At 45.8% G+C, this 21,116-nt stretch overlaps 1 protein-coding gene across 1 annotated transcript in view; it reads left to right on the top strand.

The window, feature by feature from the left end:
• Positions 1-3,678: 3,678 nt before the first annotated feature.
• TACC2 (transforming acidic coiled-coil containing protein 2) overlaps positions 3,679-21,116 on the top strand; it is a 173,555-nt gene continuing 156,117 nt past the window's right edge. The window contains exons 1-4 of the mRNA XM_039870890.1: positions 3,679-4,144; positions 6,229-6,307; positions 12,370-12,429; positions 19,782-19,891. Coding sequence (XP_039726824.1) covers positions 6,275-6,307; positions 12,370-12,429; positions 19,782-19,891 — 203 coding nt within the window. The 5' untranslated portion in view covers positions 3,679-4,144; positions 6,229-6,274. The remainder of the gene's footprint in view (positions 4,145-6,228; positions 6,308-12,369; positions 12,430-19,781; positions 19,892-21,116) is intronic.

Genomic DNA, 21,116 nt, shown 5'->3' with positions numbered 1-21,116 from the left:
TGATGCAGGACCTGACTGGCTGGCCCCTGCTGTGGCCGGAGGGCAATGCCACCACAGGACAGGTGGGTCTCTGTCATCTGACCCTGCTGGTCTGGTCTTGTTTGGAGGCCACTCTGGAGCCCGTAGAGGCCTGGTCGGGGGGGCCTGACCGCTGGAAGCAAGCCCGTCTGAGTCTAGTTCTGGTTGCAGCCCTTGGTCACTGTGAGATGATGGGTAAATCATTTCCACCATCTAGGCCTCAGTTTCCTCATCTGCGAAAGGGGGTGTTAGAAAGATGATCTCCAAGAACCCCTGAGCACTAATGATCCAAATTACTCAATGCAGGAGAAAAATCAAAATTTATTAAGTCTTTAACACAGATACATTTCTATCATACACAAGAAAGTTTTTACAATCGAGAAAAGAAAACCCTGAACAGAAAACTTGGTGTGACTGGTATATCAGCAAATCCCAGGAGGCTGTTCTCACGGGACGGTGGGAGCTTAGTTGCAAAACCTCTCTGAGGCTCCGTGTTATCGATGAAACAGGGCCTGTGCGATCTTGCCTCTGCTTCCCCAGCTCCCTGCACCCCTGCCCCCACCCCGACACCCAGCATGTAAAACAGGGCATTAGCCTGGTCTGGATAGCAAAGTCGGTTCTGAGCCATGTCCTCCACCCACGTGCAGCTTCTGTACAGTTTAGCTGGTGGTCACGTTTCCATGTCCCCAACACTTTCAGACTTGGTCCTAGGTCCCATTTCCTCAGTTATGCCCTTAGCTCCTTTCAGCCATGCTTCTGGCTGCCCAAGTCGACTGGGCTGCCTCAGCCACGACGGTTAATCACCCGTCCCAAAACAGACCCGCTACTGATTCCCATCTGTGTGAGGGGGAGCCTGTCGTCTGGTACCCTCTAAACCATCTTCACTTGCCAACAGCTAGAAAACCCATGCTCTATGACAGCTCTAAATGCACAAGAGACAAAGGCAGTCGGTTATCTCTGAACCCTTTACACACACCTTCCAAGGCGGCCACATTGCATCATTCATCCCATGCAGGGTCTGGGGTGCACCTGGCTCTGTCTCTCCTCTGATTCTCTGCTGGTCTTCGGCCACGCTACCTCCTCTCTCTGGGCTTCAGTTGTTCATTCATAAAAAAAGAAACTGTCTACGCCATAGCTTTGCTGTAAGTATTAAAAAGAACATAAAAAAAGAGCTTGAATTTATGGAATGGATAAATATGTGAATTAATAAATCAAGGACCGTCCTGGTTTATATTCAGGACCTTTTGCGGCTATGATGATGTGACACCGATACACCAGCTGAAAATAAAAATTCTCTCAAACAACTGTCTTTTAGAGTGAATTTTATATTTTAATCTACAAGAGACGAGGTTGAAGTTTAGCTGGCTGTTTAGACTCGGTACATAGAAAAGTGGGTAGAAGAATCTGGGTGAATTTAGTCTTGTTTGTGGCAAGGTAGCTTGAATTAATTAGAAGCCTAAAGCATGAATCATTTTTGAAGAAGACCAGTTTCATTTCCCTAGAAAACCCACTGCCAATAATACTATAATAGTCAACAGTTTATCTAGTGCTTAATCTCTTCCAAGAGCTTTATAGAAGTTAACTCACCACAGCCACGTGATTCTCATTTAAGAGATAACAAAACTGAGCACAGAGAAGTTAAATAAATTGCCAGATTATTGCGAGTGGAGTCAGCGCCTGCACTGTGGCAGTCTGGCCCTGGGGTCTGGTGCATAATCACAGCCCTGTCCTCTGAAGGACACGTACAGGTGAGCCACGTACAGGTGCGCTTTGCCACCTGTGGGGGGCGGGCAATAGAAGCCTGGTCAGTCGCTCGGTGTCGGGCTGGGAGGAAGGCAGCACGAAGACAGGGAAGTTGGTCGGCCGCGGACACATGTCGACAGCAGTAAGTCCTGGAGGCGAGTGTTGGGGCCTCGCAGAGGGGAGGCCATGGCTAAGGAAGGTGGGTGCTGTGAATATGGTGCCCAGCACCTGGACCTGTCCCCTGTGCCCGGCAACCTACGATGATGAGAGACAGAGCACTAGCTCCTGAAATGGGGGCTGAAAAGCCCAAATATTCATTTGCTGTCTCCTCCAGCAGAAATGACAGCTTCTCTGGTGGCCAGTGGCGGCCAGGGCAGCAGTGGCAGGACAGGTGTCAGCAGTGACACCCACAGCCTCCAGCATCACGGTTGTGGGCCAGGGGCTAGCAGTGGCTGTGAGTTGACAGGGTGGTTCCCGGAGGGAATTCACTCTGCCAAAAGGTCCGCGAGGGAAAACTGAATATTGAACATTTCCCACCTTCGAAGTACTGTGGGACTCTGCCAGTTTGGCTGGCCCCCCTCTCTCTCTCCCTCCTTCTCCTCTCCCCTCAGGAGCGAGCCCCCAATACTGCCTGTCTTTCTGTTGGGGCCTTCGCTATGTTCGCCCACCTGTTACAGACTTGCCTGGGGCCTCTTTCCATTCTCATCCAAGATATTCTGCTTAAAGATTCTCTTCTCTAGAAAAGTTCTCCTGTCATTTGTTGTGGGGGAGGAAGGTGGAGTGAGGCTGGGGCGGGGGAGGGGAAGCAAATGCTCTTGTTTCTCCTCCTTCCCATCCTTAATTGTACAGAAATGTGGTGTGACTAAACACAAAAGCAATGGTTTTCAAACGTTTTTCTTTGCTAGTAGAACTCTTTTTTCAAAAAAAAATCTCCATGCAGATCCCCAAGGTGTGAAACATTTTTAAACTTTAAAAATTGAAATGAAATTCACGGAATGTAAAATTAACTATCTTGAAGCGAGCAATTCAGTGGCATTTAATAGACTCACAATGTCATGCAGCCGCCACCTATAAATAAAACCCCGAGCCCATCATGAAGTCGCTCCCCGTTTCCCCAGCCCCCGGCAGCCATCGGTCTGGTTTCTGTCTCTGGATTTGCCTATTCTGGACATTTCATATCGATGGAATTACACACTAGCTGACCTTTTGTGTCTGGTTTCCTTCACTTAGCATGACATTTTTGAGGTCCACGTGAGTTGTAGCACGTGTCAGAGCTTTATTCCTTTTTAGGGCTGAATAATATTCCACGGTGCGGTTAGACACAATTTGTTTATCCATTTATCTGTGGAAACATACACATTTCTGTTCTGTTCAAAACCAGAAATGGACACTGAGCCCCCCTTCACACCCTGCTTTCTCCCTCCCCCCCCCAAAGAGCTCCTGACACTCCCCTGAGCTTGGTGAGAAACCCTTTGATGAAATGCTAATTTGGTTCCTGGGAGGGGTCGCACCTTGTGGCAGGGTAAGGGGCTTGTAGAAGCTTCCATTTAAAAGAAAGGCAGTGCCACTACAAAAAGAGAAAAGGAAAGGAATAAACTGCATTCATGCAAAAGAGTGTCTGACTTAATAGGAATCCTGGGAGGCGGGAGGCTGCTGGGCAGAGGATCTTTGAGCTGCTGCCCTTGGATGCCACCCAAGGGCCTCAGGGCGTCCTCCAGGCGGGCGGGCAGGTCTGCTCATCGGCAATGAGACCAAGCCTACTGCTTTTATGACTTCACTTGCTGAAACTGCAGCCACGCCTCCGTAAGTACATTCTGCACGCTCCATGCCATAAACAGGTGCCAGACTGCTGGCGTCACCTCCACAAGTTTTCTTTGTCTTTCCACATTATTTACAGTGGAATTTTCCCAGGTGCCAATGGAAACCCTCTGAGCATTTGGGTCCTTTCTAGAAAGAAAGATTTGTCCCCTGCTCTACTGTACCCTGCTCCCAGTGCGGGACAGTCCTGCTCCCTTAGGTGCGGCCAATCAGATCATGGGGCCGGTTTTAGTTGGGGTAAGCCCTCTCTGAAAGGAGCCTGCTCATGTAATAATGGAGAAAATCCTCTTTGTGAAAGGCCCTGGATGCAGTGGGCCGGGAAATGCTGATGGCTTGTTTGTGTAATCACAACGGCTCTGCACAGCTGGCCGCTGCCCAGGTATGAAGCACAGCTGGTTTGTGTCAGTGTCGGGGGTGGAGAAAGCTGCTCACTCAGTGGGCGGAGGTGGGTCAGCGCCTCTGCTCGGACCTCACCTGCTTCTGAATGGAGGCAGCGAAAGTCCACCTGCCGAAAAGCAGACTTCTCCGTGGGCCGCAGCCTCCAAACTCACAGATCTTCCCAGACGTAAGTAGACGGCAGAGCTGTCCTTGCCTTCTGCTGCTGGGACAGCCCGAGGGGGTGGCAGTTTTCGAGGTCACGAGGAGAGAGTTATAGACACAGCCAGACCTTCCCTCTGTGGTTCTGAAATTTACATTGAACCAGGAGTCATTTCGCCATATTCTTTGGTCTATTGACCTGTTTTAAAAGGTAGTTCAGATGTTCTGATTGTCAATAAAATTATTCAATTCAATTTGGTGGATGAGTTTCAAAAATTAATATTACATTGAACATACGAATTTCCAACCGCCTGTGGTTTAACCTGGTTGGTACAAGGAAGTTAAAATAATTGATGAGGGTGTAATGATTGCAACATTCAATCTTATTTCCTAATGAGGCATAATTTTCCAAATGAACACAAATGAAGATTTTGACATTCTATCAGTGAGCATATAATTTTTTCTGTTCATCTTATAAAAAGCAAATGGCAAGAAGAGATTAAGGAATCGTGTGTGTCCTTTTGATTAAAGGATTTGAAGTGAGAGAATTGGTCACTACAGTGATGTCACTCTATTTTCCCAGCTTGGGGACATTTTAAGTTTCCCCAATCAAAATACTTATATTTTGGTTTTTTTTTTTTATTGACATAGCACATGGCAGCTACTCCATTAATGTAAGTTGAATGGATAAGCAAATCAATGGACATATTTATTTTATTTTATTTTTCGAGGATGCTATTCTATCTATTTTTTAATTGAAGAAATGATTTAAATTTTTTCCCCCTGTCTACTTCCCCCCGACTCCCCACTCGTCTATTGTCCATGTCCATGAGTCTCTGTTTGTCCTGTTAGTTTGTTGCTTTTAGGTTTATATCTCACAGATAAGTGATATCATGTGATTTTCAACTTTTTCTGTCTGGCTTATTTAGCTTAGTATGATTATTTCAAGGTCCATCCATGTTGTCACAAAAGGCAGTATTTCATCTCTTCTCATGGCTGAGTAATATTCCACTGTATATATGTACCACAGCTTCTTTAGCTAATCAACTATCGTAGATGTTTTATTCTAGGTAAGTCAGTCACTGACGTTTTCTGAGGAAATACGGTGATGGCAGTGAAACTATCTAGGAGAAACCTCGAATTAGAAGGCAGGAGAGTTCTGTGTCCCTTTTGTTCCTCTTAAACTGGCCGTGGGCCAGCCCCTGCCTTCTCCAGCCTGCTTCCCTGGTAGATTAGACTGGTAATCTCTAAGGTCTAAAAGTCTATGGTTTTTAAAGTTTTCTGTGACTTCGTTTCTCCATCTAGAAGAAGTGACGGTAATAATAGTTCCAGTCCTCCTTATGTTATAGGGTCTCATGGAAGTCACTGGATAATGCTAGCGGATGTCCCGCGTTTCTCTGAATTGTGTACGAAGCATCCTCATGATGATGACGGTTAATAAACACTGTCACTAACTGAGCCCAGTGAAACAATTCTAGCTCCCGGCAGCACGCCGCTTCACATGACAACTTATTCCTTGTCTGGCCCCCACTCCCCATCTTCCCCAGCGAGAAACCATCTCGCCTCCATAAAAATATGTACAGAAGTGAAGCTGATTTGATGAAACAAGTGTTTAGAGTAAAAAATATAAAAACCATATGTTGTTGAAGAGAAGTGGATTTCACGCCTCCTAGCGTTCGACACCGAGCCCTGCTGTCACCGACGGTGGGACACCAGCCACCCTGCTCTTCCTAACTGCACACAATCAGAAGCAGAAAACGTCCCAACAGTGGCCCTCCACCAGCGCTCTTGGGCGAAAGGACCCCCTTGTCACTCGTTTGTGTATACACGTGTCTGTGTACCTTGGCGTGGACCCAGAGACGCCATAACAAACTCGTTTTTCAGAAGTGTCTGCCAACCCCGGGGTGGGAATAAAAACACCAGCCTGTAACTGGGAAAGAGTCTGGGTGGCACATCGCAAAAGAAAACCCTTCAAAAGCAATTTTCCATGATGTGACTGCCGAGATAAACATTTCCCATCATATCTGGCTGTTGAGTCTGGGGAGCCGAGCAGACAGAAAAAGCCTCAGATCGTCAGTTTTACAGATGTGAATACCCTTTTGTTTCTTCTAGTTGCCTCTGGTAAAATCCCAAGGGACGCCGGGCACTCCGAATCGCCATGGGCAATGAGAACAGCACCTCGGACAACCAGGTGGGTGTCAGGGAGCTTCTCTCTCAACATACTGGGCAATCTAGACTTTCCAGTATCTCCCCTCCAACCAGGAGAGGAAGCTAAAACACAGATCGTGCCTCCATACCTGCGGGCATATGGGTATCTGTGTAGGCATTTTAAATTTCATTTTCGGGATGACCTTAGTAAAGCTAGCCCTAATTTTAGAAAACGCAAAACCTGTTTTTTATTTTTATTCCGTGCTTTCAAAATTGACATAATTTTGAGAGTCTGGCACATTTTCCTGGGCCCCCTGCCCCACCGTCAACTTACATGGATGCAGCACAGGAGATTAAAATAAAACCTTTTCCACACTCCTCCCCAAAACGAATTATGGCGCTTTTAAAAGCGATTTTGAAATCTATCGGTGTTGAGCACCACGTGAACTATCGTTTTCATGCTAGGTAAGGTTTTCACAATCCAGGAGCGGACTTTTAACTGCTTAATAGTGCATAAGGCTGGGATATTAACATATATTTAAATTGTATCATTATCCATTTTAAGTTTGAGAATTTTAATCCAATGTCCTGATGAACAAAATCAAGGAGACACTTTCCCATTTATGTCGCATACGGTAGAAAGTGTGGATTAATGGTATTGAGTTCTTTGAATGAGAAAATCGGATGTAAAATCCAGCATAATGCAGTTCGTTCTTCCTCTGCCTTTGTCTTCCATACAACCTTTTCTCAAGCAGGAAAACGGGAGCATTAAAAGAAAAGTTGGCAAACTCCAGTCCTTAGGGGCAGGGGAGGAACAGTAATCGTGTTAAATGGGTGTGACACAGTAGGGCGAGGTGGGCAACGTGGCAGACAGGAGGGTTCCTGTTTAAAAGAAGCAGCCACCATCCACTCCAGCTGCTGCCAGGTGGGAATGTGGGTCCACTGTCACAAGATCTTTCCAATTCTTCAAGGGAAGTCAGAAACCCGTATTTTTTCTATGAAACCTCTAAGTTTTGATAATTAAACTTTTTATTTTGAGGTAATGGTAGATGTACATGTCCGCCCTTACCTATTTCCCCCAAGGGCAACATCTTGTAAACTATAGTACCATAACCCAGATACTGACATTGATGAAGTTAAGACCTGGAGCATCTCCATCACTGGGAGGGGTCCTCCCGTTGTCCTCTTAGCCACGCCCACCTCCCTCTTATCCCCCATTCCTAACCCCCCAGCGACTTCTAATTTGTTCTCTATCTCTATACTGTTAACATTCTGAGAATGTCATATAACTGGAATCATATGGTATGTGACCTTTGGGAATTGGCTTTTTTAACTCAGCATAATTTCCTTGAGATCCATCCAGATTGCTGCGTGTGTCAATAGTTCATCCCTTTTTAATACTGAGTGATATTCATGCTAGAGATGCACCGTACGTGCATCTCATCGAGGGACATCTGGGTTGTTTCCAGTTTGGGGCTATTCCAAACAAAGTTGCGATGAACATTCATATATAGGGTTTTTTGTTGTTGTTGTTGTTATTGTTTTATGAACATGTGTTTTCATTTCTCTGGGATAAATGCCCAAGAGTGCCATTGCTGGGTCATATGGTAGTTGCCTGTTTAGCTTTATAAGGAACTGCCAAACTGTTTTCTAGAATCACTGTACCGTTTTACATTCCCACCATCAGTGTATGAGTGATCCAATTTCTCTCTGGCCTTCGTTTGGTGCTGTCACTACTTGGTACTGCCATCCTGATATGTGTGTCATGACAGCTCATTGTGGTTATTTTAATTTGCATTTCCTGATAAGAGATGATGTCGAACATCTTTAATGTGCTTATTGCCATCCGCATATATATATTTTTTCATCCTCATATTCTCTTTGGTGAAATATCTGTTCATGTTTTTGCCCGTTTTCTTTTTTTAACCCCATTTTCTAATTGGATTTTTTTTTTTACTATCGAGTTTTTAGAGTTCTCGATATAGTCTAGATACTTCTCCCTTGTCAGATTCTCCGAATCTTCCATCCTCGCTTGTCTTTGCATCCTCATAAAAGGGTCTTTTACAGAACAAAAATTTTTATGAGATACAGTTTATCAGTTTTTCCTTTTATAGATAGTGCTTTTGGTGTCAAATCTGAGAGTTCTTTGTCTAGCCCTACATCCTAAAATTTTTCTCCTGTGTTTTTTTCTAAAAATTTTATAGTTTTACATTTTATATTTAAATCCATAATCCATTTTGAGTTCATTTTTTGTGTAAGGTGTGAGATTTAGGTTGAGGTCCATTTTTTCATGTTTGTGTTTGTTTTGCTTTGCCTATGAATGTCCATCTCTCCAGATCATGTGTTGAAAACACTATCCTTCTTCCATTGAACTGCTTTTCTACCTTTGTCAAAAATTAGTTGGTTATATTTATGTGAGTCTATTTCTGGATTCTCTTTTTCTTATTCCACTGATCTATGTGTCTATTCTTCTGCTAACACCATGCAGTCTTGATTACTGCTGCTATATAATAAGTTTTAAAATCAGGTAGGTTGATTTCCTTCCACATTATTATTTTTCAAAATTGCTTTAGCTATTCTGGGAACTATGGCCGGCTGTACATATAAATTTCAGAAGAAGCTCGTCTATGTCTACAAAATTCTTTCTAGGGATTTTGATAGGAATTGTACTAAACCTATAGATCAATTTGGAGAGACCTGATGTCTTTACTATGTTGAATCATCCAGTCCATGAACACATAGTGTATCTCTCCATTTATTTAGGTACTCTTTGATTTCTTTTGTCTTCATTTCATAATTTTTAGTATATATATCCTGCATATGTTTTAAGTTTACGCTTCAGTATTTTTTTTCTCTGCAGTGGTTATAAACGGTATTATGTTTTTAATTTTGGTTTCCACATGTTCATTGTTAATGTATTGATTTTTGTGTGTTGATGGTGTATCCTATGACCTCGCTGAACTCACTTGTTAGTTACAAACATTTCTTGAAAAGTAGATTCCTTGGGATTTTCTACATAGACAATCATGGTATTTGCAAATAGGGAGAGTTATATTTCTTCTCTTCAATTCTGTATGCCTTCTATTTATTTTTCTTGCCTAATCACAGTGGCTAGGAATTCTGGTACTATGTTAATTAAGAGTCATCAGAGTAAGCATACTTGCCATGTTCCCAGGCTTGGGGAGAACACATTCACTTTTTCACTGTTAAGTAAGATATCAGTTGCAGGTTTTTTGTGAATTCTCTTTATCAAGTTGAGGAAGTTTCTATTTCTGGCTTGCCCAGGAGCTTTATCATTAATGTGTACTAGGTATTTTCAAATGCTTTTTCTGTATCAATTGACGTAATCATACAATTCTTCTTTGGACTGTCAATATGATAGATTACACTGATTAATTTTTGAATGTAAACTAGCCTTGCATACCTGGAAAAAATCTCACTTGGTGCAAAATTATTTTTAAACATCGTTGGATTTGATTTGTTAAGAATTGGTTGAGAATTTTTGTATTTAAATTCATGAGAAACGTTGCTCTGTGGTTTGATTTTCTCGTCTAATATTGGCATCAGGGTGATACTGGTCTCATGAAATGAGTTAGGAAATGCTCTCTCCTATTTTCTAGAAGAGATTGTATAAAGAAATCTTACAACTTTTTAAAATGTCAGCAATTTAAATAATTTTTAAATACTCCGTGGGCAAAAAAATATATATATTCCTGCTGGATGGGGTTAGCTCATGTCCTGCTTCTTTGTAACTTCTACGTACAGGAATGTTCCATCTTGTGTTTTAGAGTGGAGACGGGCATGGCCATTGGTTGAGTGCCTTCCATGTGCAGACACAGTACAGGGCGCTAGACTCATTCTGGCCTTTATTCCTGCTCATTAACAAACCAAGCAGCTTAAGTTCGACACCTTCCCTAAGGACTTACAGATATGTTTGGGTCTCAAACCCTCTGCAGGCCCCACTGTTGGCTACAAACAGGAGAGAGCACTGATTTTGCCCTCCCAGAGAACATTTGGCAATTTCTGAAGACATTTTTGTGTCATAGCTCCAGGGTAGAGATGTCACTGGTACCTAGCTGGTCGAAGTCAGGGGTGCTGCTAAATGTTCTCACTGCACAATAAAGACTTATCCACCCCAAAATGTCAAAGGTGCTGAGATTGAGAAACCCCAGAATAGAGGAACGTTTTTCTTACCTGCTTCAGAACTCCTAGGGGCAGCGGGTAAATTTCTCTAACCTGAGATGAATTTCTATTGAATGTAGACAAAGTTTAAAGTAGCTTACATTTTTCTCTCTATTATATTTATTAAATCATGCTGTTCAGAATCGAAGGCTGGTTTATTTAGGCTAGACTCATAGAAATGGAATTGCTGCATCAAATGAAGGGTAAATATTTTTGAAAGGCTCTTGTTCTATACCCTTGCCTATACCCTTGCCTATACCTATACCTGTACCTGTACCTGTACCCCAAATGCTTTTCAAAAAGGTGCTGCTAATTTCATGAGGGTACAAGGGCCCTTCTCCCTATATCCTTGCAAGCAATGAATATTTTAGCGTCTCTAATCTTTGTTGACTAGAAAGGTAAAAATGCTCAAAGCCTTAAAAACCCTCACTTTTTACCTATTTCCCCACTTCTTACCTCCTGCCAGCTCCCAACCCTATTCACCCTCCTAGTCTCTGTCCTCCTGGAGCAGACAAGAGAGGTTTACTCAGCACTCCACGTTTTCATATCCCCAACCACAGCAGACATGACTTACTGGGCATTATGGGGTTGCCTTTAGGATCCCAGGTTCAGAACAGTCTGCCTTCCACAGAGAAATGAGTGGAATGAAGCACAGGTATGTTTGGCTAAGGACTGAGGGCTGCCCCATGGGGCTGGAGCCGTAGAGATCTCATGGATCTCTACCTTGATGACCCACAGTCATCCCAAGTTCCTCAAACCTGAACTCAGCTTCGTTTCCTGACCCTCTCCTCCTCTTGTGTCCCTCCTCCTGGGGAGCCATGATCTGCCCCGCCATCCAAGACAGAAATCTGGGCTTACCTCTGACTCCACCGACTCCCATTCTCCACAGTGCATAACTCACTCAAGGATTTAGTAATTAATAAATTGATGAATGGCGTAGCCATTTAGCCTTCTGACTTTAATTAGGACTATGTTTTGATTGGGAGAGACAGAAGCCCATCTCCAATGACAGTAAGCGGAAAAGCCTTGTTTGGCTTGTAGAATTAAGAAGCCCACAGAGAGGGTCAAGCTACAATAGTCGGAGTCCAGAGGTTCCAAAGATGACGCTGGAGATTTCTCTTCTCCAGAACGTGTCCTGCTTCCTCCACAATGCCTTAGTGCTCTGAGAGGTGCCCCCAGCCCTGCCGGCAGCACCTGCCTTCCGTGCTCCTTCCTGCCGACGATCCAGCCTCCCGGTCAGCCTCCTCTAGGGAATCGGACTGGCAGCGATTGTGTCCTGTGCCTTCCCTGGGATCAGTCGCTGTGTCCTGGAATATGGGACACAGAGATCAGCCAGTCTGAGTCATGCACCCACCCGTGCAGGAGAAAGGGGCCCAGACTGATAACTGCCCGTCAATAATATCACGAAACACTTTCTCAAAAGACAAAAATGTGGCACGTATTCATCACGTTGTTTTTGTCTAATAGTTTCTCTCCTCTCCATCCTTACTGTCGCAACCCTATCACCTCACACCCGGATCATGGCAAACTCCTCCAAACTAGTTTCTCTGTCTCCACACCCCATCCGAACCCCTAGTCCTCTCTCTGAAGCTCTTTCTCTGTGAAGACACACTTCCGGGGGTCCCTGCACGCTGCTTACAAGTCACCTCTTAGAAACATGAGTCCGAAAGACTCACATTTTCACAGACTGAGGACCAGGCCCCAAGGGCCAGCATGTCACCAGTGCAAAGGATGAGGGACAGGCCTATCTAGGCCGGGCTCTGGCCTTCTTTGTGCACCCCCTCTGTTGTCTAATTTCCCCTGGTGGCCTTGGGCAGGGCCAGCAGGTTAGGCTTGGGAATAGAGACTGCCAAAACTGTCACCGTGTTCCTAGGATCCTGTTCACTGTGGCCTGTCCTAACGACGAGACCCCTTTGCTTTCAGCAAGAGGACTCCGGCTTGCACAACGTCATCCTGTGGCCTCCAAACCCTGGGCCTCCGCAGGTACTGGGAAGTGTGCTCTGCTCTGCATGGTCTGCTTTTCGGCCCCGTTCCCAACGCCGAGACGGTGGCAGACTTTTGGTGTGGTGTGTTTGTTTGCGTTTTTAGGCTTCCCCTCCTCCTCCTTTCATTGCTTCCTCCTGTCCACCTTAAATAAGTTGGAAAACGCAGTTGAATCTGCAATACACCTTCAGGTTTACGAAAATAACATTTCGCTGCGCCTACCCAAGAACCGGCCAGATTGATACGCTGCGAGATGCTGAACGAGGCTTTTTTCAGTGAACGGCGGACGCGGGAGCCAGCGCTAAACTAACCCTTCCGAACTCTGCTGTTTTGATTTCCTTTGTCCTGGAGTGAGCCTGGGTACGGGGTAGTGGCCCCATCTTTGCCGGCGGGCAAACCGATTTGTGGTAAAAAAGATTGAATTCGGGATCGATTGTGAATGTCGTTACGGACTAGCGCAGCTGGCAGAGTCCCATAGTTTTAGCTCTGCCCGAAGTGTTCACCGTCGACCGGGGAGGACGGCAGACTGGGGGCTGTGCACCCCCTCCATCCTGAAGAGGTCACCGAGGTCGGTGTGTGCTCGTGGAGGGGTCAGGGCGAGGCAGGGAAACGCTGCCTGCCCTGAAATCCTGTCGCACCCAGCCAGCCTCAGCGTTAGTCACGCAGTGCCACGCTCCTCGCTTTGTGAAAAGAGCTACTCACACCCGGAGCATGGCAAACTCCTCTAAACTAGTTTCTCTGTCTCCCGGGAGGGGGGCAGGCCCAGGCTCAAACTAGTTTCTCAGTAACTGTGTGTCGTGCCAGGTGGGGACGAGACTAATCGGGGGATCACGTCATAAATTATCTATGTCTAACCAGGTGCTGTACGCCGAAACTAACATAAAATAATACGAATGTCAGCTGTAATTGAAAAAAGAGCCACTTTGTCCCCAAGGGTGGCTGCCAGGTAGGTTTGCTTGGGGCTTGTGTCTCTGCATTTCACACCAAGCGGTGATGTTTGAGGCTGTGAAACAGCTGAGCAGGGTCCGGGGAAGCCTTTTACCCAGGTGATTCCATCCGATTCTCATCATTCTCCCGGGAGGTGGGCGGGCCCAGGCTCCTTGCTCTGGTTTTCTAGACAAGAAATAGGCTTGGAAGATTAATCACAGGTCATTTGGAGGAGCGAGCATGATGACCTTGGTGTCTGGAGGGTCACCAAGAGTGGCCAGGCCAGTGGTTTTCGAACCGGGTTCTTTCGTCCAGCTTGGGGCTTTTCACAGCACTTTGCAGAAGAGCTCAAGGTCTCATTGACAGACTTCCACGTCCTGAGGTGGCTGTGGTGTTTCACGTACTTGGTGAAGAGTTATGGAGCCCTTTGTGGTTATTCTAAGTTTAAGTTATATATACATATATGATCATTAAAAAAAAAAAAAAAACTTCTGAGAAGGAATCCATTGTCCAGATGTTTCTGTACTTAGATTCCCAGAAAAAACAAACAAACAAAAAAAAAACCAAAAAAACCATTTTCAATGTTAGAAACTATGGTCAGTGCTATAAAGCAAGAAGACAGGTGCAGAGACACCTGACCTGGCCCTGGGTGTCAGGGAAGGCTGTCCCCACGAGCTGCAGGCTGAGCAGGACATGAACGGGGTCAGGAGGAATGAGCAGGTCATTGTCATTGTGCACACCTCCCCCAGCCCAGGCCTCATAGGGGCGGCCTCCCTGATCCTGGCTCAGTGTCTGAGAAGCAGCCCGGAGCTGAGGTTCGTTCCTGACGGTGACCTCAGCACTGGTGGCCTCGGGTTGTGGAGTTGGTTGACATCCAAGGAACAGAGTGCCAAGGACAGGAGACCCTGTGCTACCTGAGCTGTCTCTGGGGTGTAGATCACTCAGAAGTGTGATCGAGCACGTTTCCGCAGGCTGAGGCTTGTTGTGGCTCCGGCACTGTGTAATCAGTATTTTGATGACACTCATAAGTATGTGCATGTGCTGCTTACACGCTTGGGGCGCCAACTTTGACATGGGATCATTTCTCTAATTTCTGAGGAACCCAACATTACGACAGCATTATGACTAGTGCTGCCAAATACAGCATCTTCTAATATTCTACTGGCAGTAGGTGGGCATCTGGGATGATTTAACCGCATTTAATGAGGAAGAAATAGAGAGAAGAAACAATTAAACAACAGGAACTCGTTGTTCGTAAGAATGGAGGGCTCCTTTATTGTGATGTCTGATCTCCCAGCCCAAAGGGTTGGTGCTAATTTTCACTAGAATGATTATAAAGTTTGTGTACTATGTGACTCCAGGTTTTGGCCAGATGCGTCTTCTGAAGAATCTGATTAACTTCTCTGGCTTTCATTTGAGATAGCCATTGGGGCTGTTAGTTAATAAGTTTTGAATCTGTTTCTTCTTTGCATTAATAATAACTAGCAGATATGAGCATCTACCACGGTCTTTCCTTGTGCCACGTGCTTCTCGTGTATTATTTTATTTCACTTTCCAAGCAATACTGTAATTATGACCCTTGTTTTCCAGACATGGTACTGGAGGGGTAGAGCCCGAAGTCTTATAGCTAAATAAGTGGTAAAGCTTGACTCTTAACCAATACACATGGTTCCTGTACCCTAATTCTTGAGTCAATCCTCATGCATTTCAGGTACGATCCTGTAAAAATCACAGGACATTACAGGCCATCCTGATAAACCCGACTCTTTGAATAAAGGGATTCCTCTATTTATACAGCTTTTTCGTTTTTTGTTTTTGTTTTTTGCCATACGGACAAAAGGTGATCCTGTCACCCATCGAGGCAGGCGGGCCAGGGATTGTGGTCCCTGTTTTATAGATGGAGAAACAGTGTCCAAAAGGTGAAATGACTTGGGTTTTCTGAACTGGTCCAACCCTCTATAAATTACATTCTTCTAAAACATTAAACACAAACGTTAACCTCAAGCGGCGTTTTTGAAGTCTCAGAGGTTTCCCTTTCCACGCAGACTGAGGACATCAGACCACGTCCACTCTGGCCTCGGCGAGGTTCCTGCGTCCTTTTAGGGCGACTCCTACCGTCCGACCCAGACGCTTATGGGGAAGGGGGAGAGAGATCATTTACTGAATGTGTGTCTCTCGTGCATTCGCTGTACTGTAAGTCACATGAGGATGACAATCATGGCTTATTTTTCTAATTTAATTTTTATTTGGGAATATTTTCAGGTTTACAGAGAACTTGCAAAGATAGTACCTACTCTTCCCCCAGCTTCCCCCAAAGCCAACATCTTCCACGACGTCTTTTTAATCTTCCATGCCACCCAGAACCCAGACTCGGCCCTTCCTAGACTTGACGCAGAATCTTCAAAACCCCACTGCCATCTCAGTTCTTCCATTTTTAAACGGAAGAGTGGCGATTCAAACCCAGCTCTCTCCGACTGCAAAACTTGTTCATTTTTCAACCATATCACATCAGAAAACGTCCCATTGGGGGAAGCCTAACATGTTACCCCTGTGGCTCCCCCTTGCTGGCCTGCCAGGATGATGAACCGCTTCGATCTTTCATTTCCACATTGGAGGTGAAGAAATGGTTGGAACAATCTAGCAGAACTGGTCTGAATATTTGCCTTCCCGTGACAGGGAAGATGGGCGCCCGCACAGGACATGTGTTCCTCTTCCATATTTGGAGGCCTGGCAATTGCTTGTGAAATCCGATTCCTGACGCCATGGGGATGACCTTTGGTCTACTTCCCAGCCGTTCACCTGCAGTCACGCAGCTACCAAGCATCTCGTTCAAAGGAGTGGGCAAGATGCTCTGGCCATGATTTAACCCTGTTAATTAAGCCTCCCTATTGGCATGGCCTGTCTAGAGAGATGCAGTACATTTAAGAAGTAATGTCAGGAATTTTTTTTTTTTTTAGTGGTGAAACACTTTAGCTTTTGATAAAGTATCTTTTTCCGAACTGGCAAGTCGCTGTGACTGTTTGAAGATTGCTTTCACATAGACACAGGGCTCAGAGTATTCCAGAGCCAAAGAAAGGCTGTTTGTTTACTCACGCAATGACAGCAAAGGGAAGATTTGAAGAAGCAGCTTGACAAGTCGGCTTGTCCTATGGAGGATTGCCAATTTTTTCTTCCAGCCTGCTCTCTGGGAGTGAAAGGGGTAATTTTAGAAATGCATGCTGTTTCGCAGAGATGCCTGTTGACGCAACGGACCCCTAGGACTCTTGTAAGCAGCAGGACTCAGTACTGTCGCTAGGATGGGGAAGCTGGAAGAGGGGACCCAAAAACACTGTAGGAAATATGGCCAAAGCGAGAGCTGCAGGGGCTGAGTGCGCTTCTCCCGATTTGCAGAAATGGCTACCACACGAATGGGGGAATAATGTATTTTTCATACATTCAACAAATATTTATGAAGCGCCTCTCTCCGCCAAGTGCTATTCTCGGCATCGACTCTAGGCTTCCGTTGCACATTATTCATAACTGTCCAGTTGTTTTAGTTATTTGGAGCACGCCAGGAAGATGGCAGGGATCACGGGCAGCTATTTCCACTGTCTGGCGAGGCAGTGTAGATAGACGTCTAAAGCATAGGCTCCAGACCCAAACTCTTTGGGTCCACACTGTGTGACCTTGGGCAAGTGGCTTAAGCTCTCTGTGCTAAGCGATCATATATACGCAAAGCAGGGTTGTTGTAAGGATTGAATGAGTTTAAATATGTAAAGCACAGCACTTGGCAACCAAGGACAGCACTTGGCAACCAAGAATTATTTGTAGTCATGTTTGCTGTTATGGTCACAGCAGGAAAAGTGCTATGTAGGTGTGAATGTTGTTGTTATTGTGGAAAGAGCACTGGACTTCGAGGCAGACAACCCAGCCGAGCCACTTTGCCCTCTGTTCCTCATCTGGAAAATGGGAAATGTTATTTTACCTGCCTGTTCAGCTCACAGGGGTTTGGTATGAATAGGGTGGACATCAGGGCGCTTTGAAGAGTGCAGTGTGTCACCCCTGGCCCCCATCCCCGCCCCTGCTGAATAGTGTTCTCGCTTTATGCTTTGTTCTAACTCATCCGCATATGTCCGTGTTGGAGGGGGCTGGTGTTCTTGCAGATTAGCTTTCTATTAGGAGAAGGGGTGGGGCTAAAAGGGGAGAAAGGTCTACCCTTTTTTCTTCTTCAGAGATGTATCCCAGCCCTCGTCACGTTTCCTTTGACTGAGGGAGTTTGGCATGTGGTCCCTTCCCCCCTCTTTAGGTAAGCAGAGATCTGTCTCCTCACTCCATCTTGTCTGCATCTGGGTTGTGAGACGTGTCGATGTCTTTTCAGAATTACTTTAACCTTGATCATAGAATAAAGGGCTGGGGATTTATCTGTTAAATTATTTGCAGAATAATTCACTGCAGATAGCGTGGTGATTGAAAGGGAAACCCGGCTGTAGACGGTATTTGGAGCTGACACCTGCAAGACAGTCAGACACGCAGGAATTGGGTTATGATTTAAAAACTCAAGACCCGGATATGAAACTGTCACTCACTCTGTATGTGATTCTTGAGTTACCACAGCAAACATTTTCAATCAAAAGTAGTGATTTTATATAGTTGAAGAACCTTCCTCAGACGAGTCAGGAACACTTTGGAGTTTGAAGTTACGGTGATTTCAAGTTTGTACTGTCTCGGTAGTGTCCTGTGTGGGTGATTGTCATCCTGGAGTCACAGATCAGGAGGCTGAGGCCCAGGGGACAGGGTGGGGACTCTCGTTACACGGCGTGGTTGACAGCAGGGAGGTCGAGCCAGCCTGGCTCACAGTCCCTCCTAGGCGAGGCTCAGCCCCAGCTCTCTCTGCCTCCTTCAACACCTCCGCATTGAAGGGGTCAAACAGAGGTACCTTTACCTGGCCCTGGGTCCCTCCAGACTCTACTGCTGTGCGATCTTGACCAAAATACTTAACCTCTCAAAGCCTCAGCTCTAGGCAAGGGCATAAATAAGGTTGTTGTGAAGATTCGGTGATACAGTTTATGCCTGGCACTTAGTAAGTGCTCAGTAAACAGGAGCTATTATTATTATGCTGTTGTTGTTATTTACCCCCACATTCTGTCCTAGCAAAAGTGAGTGATTTTCTAACGGCAGGATTGTGCTAGCACTGAGATGTATGGGCCGCTGAGAGTGGAGGCATCTTTTATATTTTACCTTTGGGCACAATTGAATGAAAAGATCAGCCAACTAACCACTCTGAGAAATGCACCAAATGGGGAAAGATCTCATCTGGGCTTTTTTCTACCTGCTGGCTGCGCTCTTCCACGATAGCTAGAAACAGGCTGCCAGTAACTCTGCATCCATATGCTACGGAACCCTCTGGTTTTCTGGGGAGTCCCGTGGAAAGACCTGGCTTGACCTGCGTCTTGCGCGAACCTTGATGAGCAGGAGTATAGGGTACCATGACTGGCATTTCCATGAGAACCTCAGGGATGAAGATTCGGGTGGAAGAATTCTTTAGAATAAGACAGATCCGCCCCCAAAGGAAGCGTGTGCTGTTTCTGGGAGGGATCTGTTTCTGGTTAGGGGCCAGCCCCTTTGGGAAGACAAAATAAAAGGCAACCACTGCTTTGGGAAACACGCTTGGAGTTTATAAAGCCCTTTTCTTCATTTCCAATTTGTGTATCACATTTAAATGAGCGTCATTTAAAGTTAGCTTTTGAAACATCTCTTTCCGTCCTACGATCTGAAGTTTTGACTGTACTTTAGCATTTTCTGCATCTCGGTTTTAAAAATCAGCCAAACAGCAGACAAGCTCCTTGTGGGAGTTAAAAAAAGTAGGTCCCCAACTCTCGGAGTAGCTAGGACCTCTGATGGGTGGCCCTAAGTCTCCAACGGCCCACCATCTTCTTCCTTCGATTTCCTTCCTTTCTCTCTTTTTTTTTTTCTTTTTTTCTTCCTTTTTTTTTGGTCACGTTTCCAGCTGAATTCTGGTGTGAAAACCACAATCAGGGGCAGGGGGAGGAAAATGTGTTTTCCTCTAGGTGGTGCCACAAACAAATTGGATACTTTGAGATCTTGGATTAACTGTCTTCACTTTCACCAGGGAGCAGATGACCCCAAAGTGTGGTGTCCCCAGTCCTGGTTTCTTACTGTCACGGTAATCCCACGCCGCTGGAATCACCAGGGTAACTGTGTTTCTTCTCCATTACATGAGAGCAGGGGTCACGCTTGCTTTGCTCATCACTTCGCCTCCAGGCGTAGCTCTGTGCCAGCACGTGGCATGTGCTCAGTTGGATGGTAAAGCAAATGAACATCTGACTCCTTGAAATGCTGCGGTCAGTGGCCCGTTGATAAATATTTTTGTGTTTTCGGAGACACCTATTTGATTGTCTTTCCAATTTCTCTTTCTTCCGACTCAGAGGACGTCGTCAGCTCAGAGTCCAGGATCCCTGCCACCACTCGGGAACAGTCAGAACGTAAAAAAGGAGCCGGAGAAGGCCGGCAGCACTGACCGTGGGGACTTGCCCAGGTAGGCGCCAAGTTCAGAAGACTGACACGGCCCACAGCGTGGCTGGCTCACTGCCTGCTCAGCGTTTGCTTTGCTCCATTTGCTTTGAAAAATTTACCCGAAAACCTGTGACATGTTCTTCAGTGGTGAGAGGTTCAAACCAGTGGTTCGTAGACCTTTTGCCCAGATCCGCATGGTTGGAAAATGAACGTGTTTCTGCCCAAAGATGAAATTAATAACTATAGACTTCCATTCCGGCATCACGCCAGGTTGTGTATCTTCATCGTCAGAACTTTAAAAATGATCAAGGCTACCGAGGGGCCCCTCGGGGGCATCTCCTCTGTGGCTACGCTGGGGTCTGTTGTGGGGAAGGAAGACACACTTTCCTCTCCCCTTCTAGGTTCTTTCGGCTGGTCTAACAATGAAACCAACGTGAGACAGATGCACAAGAGAAAATAACCAAATTTAATTACAGATGTACACGCAGAAACCCCACACACGTGAGAGCATCAGAGACCCCCCATACATGAGAGGTTCAAAGATGGAAGGTTAAAACGAGTTCTGCATATGGCATCCTGAGCTAAGGAATGAGGCCAGAGGCCTGGGCTTCCGAGGGGAGGAAGGTCATTGCAGGAAGATAAGAAGAGCAGATGTTCGGTAATTAGATGTTTGCTCTGCCCTCTAGATCGGTCATAAAAAGTTATCCCTGGTAATAACTCTTGTTATGGGCAAAGCCCTCAATTTAAATTCTTCTAGGTTGTTAAGGGGGATGTGGTAAGGGGGGGCAGACGTTTCTCTTTAGCCCGAAGGGTCTTGATCACCTTTAGCTCAAAATAATCCGCATGCCAGACCGGCTTATCTTGGAGAGGCCTGTTCTGAACCCCTTCATTGTAGGCACTAGATGATCAGACAGAGGATTCACAAAACTTACTGAAGTGACCAACGCCCTTAGTCCCAGGGAGGCTGGTGGATGAATTCCAGAAATCAATGAGGCCACACTGTCGCAGTGGAACCGGTCAGTGGCTCCGCACTGACCCACAGTCAGGTCTGGCTTTTCCCACTGTGGCTGTTGGGAAGATGCCCCATAGGTTCTTCCCCTGTGTTCAGCACCCACAGGTCTGGGGGCATTCACAGCAGAGGGCCAGCAGATGTGAACATCCAGTCCCCAGAAAGGACATGGGCCAGGAACACTGGAGGCAATTAAAAATTGCCAGCGGGTTGAGCACGTGCTCTGGTTGGACAAACC

The sequence above is a fragment of the Pteropus medius genome, unplaced genomic scaffold (assembly GCF_902729225.1).
Source record: "Pteropus medius unplaced genomic scaffold, Ma_sr-lr_union100, whole genome shotgun sequence".
NCBI lineage: Eukaryota > Metazoa > Chordata > Mammalia > Chiroptera > Pteropodidae > Pteropus > Pteropus medius.
Note: the sequence above shows the minus strand (reverse complement) of the source record. Positions and strands in the feature narration are given on the sequence as shown.